This window comes from Phytophthora infestans, genomic scaffold (assembly GCF_000142945.1).
Source record: "Phytophthora infestans T30-4 supercont1.24 genomic scaffold, whole genome shotgun sequence".
NCBI lineage: Eukaryota > Oomycota > Peronosporomycetes > Peronosporales > Peronosporaceae > Phytophthora > Phytophthora infestans.
Genome location: NW_003303735.1, coordinates 1,254,468 through 1,259,154, shown reverse-complemented (window position 1 = coordinate 1,259,154; position 4,687 = coordinate 1,254,468). Strand labels below are relative to the sequence as shown.

The following is a 4,687-nucleotide window of genomic DNA, read 5'->3' as shown; positions in this document are numbered from 1 at the left end:
TGAAACACAGGCTGACGAATACCTTCCACTCTCACTTCACGCTTACTGATGACTTCAAGCAGTAATTGCTGCTTGTCAACCGTTTCGATGAGTTTCTGCGTGATAGCGCCAGTAGTCCATCCTTGAGGATTTAAGAAAGGCATGGTTAGTTGTCGAATAATTCAGCGATGAAGTGCCGAATAAGGATGTCGGGTACTGCAGCGGGGCTGCCGTAGCTTTAGCGTCAGAGGAAGACGTTCGACTCAAAGAGTCACTAATACTAAGTTCCTTATCCAAAGGACACTTACAGCCCAAGACCAGGGCTCAAAGTTAATACCTTAACTTTTATGCTTCAAAACCAGAAGTGATTTATTTACTATTATTGCGGCCAAGCCGCCTAGGGGTAAATGTATCTCTTTAACTATCTAGCATAGTTAAACCTAATCAAATGCATAACGTGTGGCTTTCAGCCAACGTACTGAGAGACCTTGTTAACTCTCCAACTTATGTACTGAGAGTTTGTTAACTCGCCGGGTACTTCGTACCCCTGTGTGTTCCACACCATGTAACCCCGTTACAGGTACAGATGGACAGCGACGAGGGGTGCATGTACTGAATTTGATCCGGTTCTTATAGACCAGACACTTACAGCACACACGCAATCAGCGATAACGCAGATAAGGGATGCAACGCAAGGTGCAGGTACTGACTTGATCTGGTTCTGATAGACCAGACGCTTAGTGCAGTACACACGCAAAATTGTCAAAGTGCGCTGAAATAAGGTCGAAGCGAAGAAACCCGACTATTTTGGAGGCGAACAAACAACGACACACGCATACGAGCGGCTTTCCACGTGTCGCGTAGCGACTAGAGAATGAAGGACCCCCCCGGACGAAATTCAGCAAGTGCTACCAGATGTGACGACTGGTGAGAGCACGGCGCAGAAGAACAGCGACGAGGGAAGCGTCGCGTGGCGAGGAGCGAAGCGGAGGAGGGCGGCGAGAGTCCAACGATGGGGACCCGAAGATAAGGCGCAGGAAGCTACTGATGTGCCTCGAGCATGATAAATTGGAAATTGAAATTGAAATGATTAGTTGTTTGTCGGCTACGAGGAATTGCTTGTTGGCATTCCCTTCGTTTCCTAGGTAAGTATATGAATTTCACTATACTAGATTCTAGGTAGTCCTTGAGTCGAATCTGGAAGTAGCGTAGCATAGTAGTGAACCACGGTTCATTTGAACCGGGTCAGAATCTTCATAGTGAGTTTAAATGAAAAATAATGATCGTCATTGCGGCTCCATGTTTGGCAATACTCGTCCAAACATGGTGATTGCCTTCCGGTCAGGCGTGTATCTGCCTGACCGCTCATTGGCAACTTAAAGACAGTTGACAGTCAGCAAAGACAAGTAGTAGCACAATGGAAGAAAGTAGGACGCATTGGTGCCAACGTCATGGCCATCGCTAGCTGTGACGCTGGTGCGTCGCTACATTTTACCACACACCAAGCATATGTAAGTGCTTGCTACACGAGAAGCTGCTACTCCGACGAGCTGCCCCCCCCACACACACACATAACAAAGCTTATGCGATAGGGAAACGCCACATGAAGTCTCATGTGGCTTGTGGAGAGTTTCCGACATGGTCCGCGTCCGCAAGCTAGTGACTTTACATTATTAGCACCTATTATGCTAGAGCAAACTTGAATTATAAAGGAAGCACAAGAGTTTGTGCACCTCCTGTGCACATTCATGGAGTAGTTTTTGTGCTCACTGAACGCTGGCAGCATTAACTGCTATCCCAGGGTAAATTATCGCAGGTACGTAGGTGTCGTTTTCCTCCTTTTCTACCTTCTCAAAGTCAGATGCAAACTACAGACCACGATGATCACCACAATTAATATCTGAGATGGCGTCAAAAAATCTGCTACTAAAAGCTACTATAAATATGCTCGAAAACGATTTCTCTGAAATTTATTTCAGAGTTAAGGGGACGAGCTAATGGAATGTTCCTGAATGAAAAAATTGGATTTCGAGCCAATTTGTTGGCTGTACACTTAATTTCTTTGATCTGATACAGACTGGTTTCGTCTCACCCTCGACGCCTCTCACATTGCGACTGTGATGCGATGGTGTTCACCTGTAGTGAATTGTATGTTAGTTGGCTGGAGGGCGTTCATCGAGAGCAACAGTTCCAGAGCAGGAAGTACTTGCAGCTGCGCTGACACTTACGTCGATAACAAATGCCGATCTCTTTCCGCCTCACGAGGCGTTTTAGCTAAATTCTCTGCTTAGGAGTCACGCAATGCAAACACTACAGCCGGATCGGTCCCTCTAGTTTTTCTTTTGTGTCTAGAGGTTGGTGTTGTGCCTTCCTTCGCTTCGGTGATGCTGTACAAGCGAACATTTATATCCATCCATCAGCAAACCTCGATTAAAAAACGTTTTAAATTTTTTTTAATTGGTATTGAGTTTTGGTTTAAAACCTGGTGTTTCAATATCCGTAAAATAATAATGGAATATATAAGTTCCTGTCAGAAGGCTGTCTTAGAGGGGGTTTAATGTCGGGTACGGAAGCAATCACTCAAATGACAAGAGCAATAAAGGTGTAATGAACTCACATAGCATTTAAAATCGTAAATGACGACTATTACAAAACATTCATTGGACTGGTATTTAGTGACAAGAACAATGATCGTACAAAAGGCGTCATGAACTCACAAAGCATTCAAAATCGTAAATGACGACTACTACAAAGCATTCATTGGACTGGTATCGCACGGAGCGGTAAATGTCTCGACACATCGGACGAGTGTAATGGATGGCGTTCTTCTGACTTGGAAAGGATGACCATCATTCCTAGTTTAAGCGCGCAGGTGGCGGTAAGTGCTGGGCTTCGTGGACGTCTGAGTAGCCATCTGAGAAGCTTGGTTAGCTGTCTTCTCTGGGGCTAACGAAGCGATGGCACTCGTTCCCTTCGAGTAGCTGTCCGTGTTGGTGCCCTTCTTCACACTTGTGCCGGCACCAGTATTCAAACTAGCACCAGCGTTGAGACCGGCACCAGCACTGAGGCCGGCATTAGCGTTGAGGCTGGGACCAGCGTTGAGTCCGGCACCAGCATTAAGACCAGCACCAACCTTAATACCGGCACCAGCGTTGAGTCCGGCATTTGCTTTCAATCCTGCATTGGCGTTAGGACCCGCACCGGCGTTGAGGCCAGCACCAACGTTGAGACCGGCACCAGCATTGAGACCAGCACCAGCCTTGAGACCGGCACCAGCATTGAGACCAGCACCAGCCTTGAGACCGGCACCAGCATTGAGGCCGGCACCAGCGTTGAGTCCGGCGTTCGCTTTCAATCCTGCATTGCCGTTAAAGTTATGGACCCGGCCCCGACCATCCCAGCGTTGAGACCTGCACCAGCATTGAGGCCGGCACCAGCCTTAAGACCAGCACCAGCATTGAGCCCAGCCCCAACGTTGAGACCGGCACCAGCGCTGAGTCCGGCGTTCGCTTTCAATCCTGCATTGGCGTTAAGACCCGCACCGGCGTTGAGGCCAGCACCAACATTGAGACCGGCACCAGCATTGAGACCAGCACCAACCTTGAGACCGGCACCAGCATTAAGTCCAGCACCAGCGTTGAAGTCCGGCGTTCGCTTTCAATCCTGCACTGGCGCCAAGACCCGCTCCGGTATTGAGACCAGCACCAGCCTGAAGTTCAGCATTCCCCTTGAGGCCTGCGTTCGCGTTGATGCCGGCACGAGCATCGAGACCGGCGCCGGCGTTGGTATTACCGTAACCAAGTGCACCGAGACCAGCATTTGAGTTGAGACCCACGCCCGTAGCGCCGTAGCCACCAGCACCAGCCTTGAGACCGCCAAGTGCCTTTAGAAAAGACAGTCCGCCATACTGTATCCACTTATCCCCGCGGACGCGCCTTCATATCCGTCTGTGCCGACACTAGCACCTCCGTAGCCAGTGTTGTGGCTCTTCGGTAATAGCCAGCCAAATGGTCTCCGCCGCCTCCGTCGTCGCATCCACTGTACCACCAGAGAACGTCACAGCTGCCGCACACAATGCATAGATCGTCTTGCTGATCATCATCTTGGTCGTAATTGGAGTAGCTTGCTTGAGCTGGAGTGACTTGTTGGAGGCAGTCGAAATTGAAGAGTGAGCTCTAAGGCAGTCCACTGCGAGCAGCCCCAGCGCTCAGACTAGATGGCTGGTAACTCGAACAGAACAATCTGTCCTGCCCGCGTGTAGTCTAAAGCAGAGGGAATAGCCACTACCATTCCTATGCCACATGATTATCAGGTATTTGTAAGCTACATCGATCTATTTATCAGGTTCAGTGCTAGTATAATTAAAGTGTCATTCTCGGATAAGATCTGCGCAAACACGCAGGCAGAGAGAAGAACGCATCACAAAAACAGCGAGACCGGATGGTGGCAAAACGGTGAAGCGGTATGGAATTACAAGGGACATTACCGATGACGAGAATTCCCGCGGGAATTACAGTTTTGATGCATCGAGCGTGTCGTTTGGTTGTAGCAAACTACGGGTCAAATATGAATAACTAACGGGCGGGTGGATCGAGATCCACGCCGGCAAGGTCATAAAATGCTGTTATTTTAGTGGTAAGTGAATCTCATGCTCCTACTTTTAATCACCAGCGCAGGCTCGACCTTTCAATAGCTGGAGCGAGCGTGA

General features: G+C 48.9%; 1 protein-coding gene across 1 annotated transcript; it reads right to left on the bottom strand.

Moving 5' to 3' along the window:
- Positions 1-2,839: 2,839 nt before the first annotated feature.
- PITG_12205 (uncharacterized protein) lies at positions 2,840-4,081 on the bottom strand (the record flags this gene model as incomplete). The annotated part of the gene is made up of 4 exons (XM_002900772.1): positions 2,840-3,336; positions 3,396-3,633; positions 3,772-3,844; positions 3,945-4,081. 4 exons carry the CDS (start codon positions 4,079-4,081, stop codon positions 2,840-2,842), a joined length of 945 nt encoding a protein of 314 aa, XP_002900818.1.
- Positions 4,082-4,687: the final 606 nt, after the last annotated feature.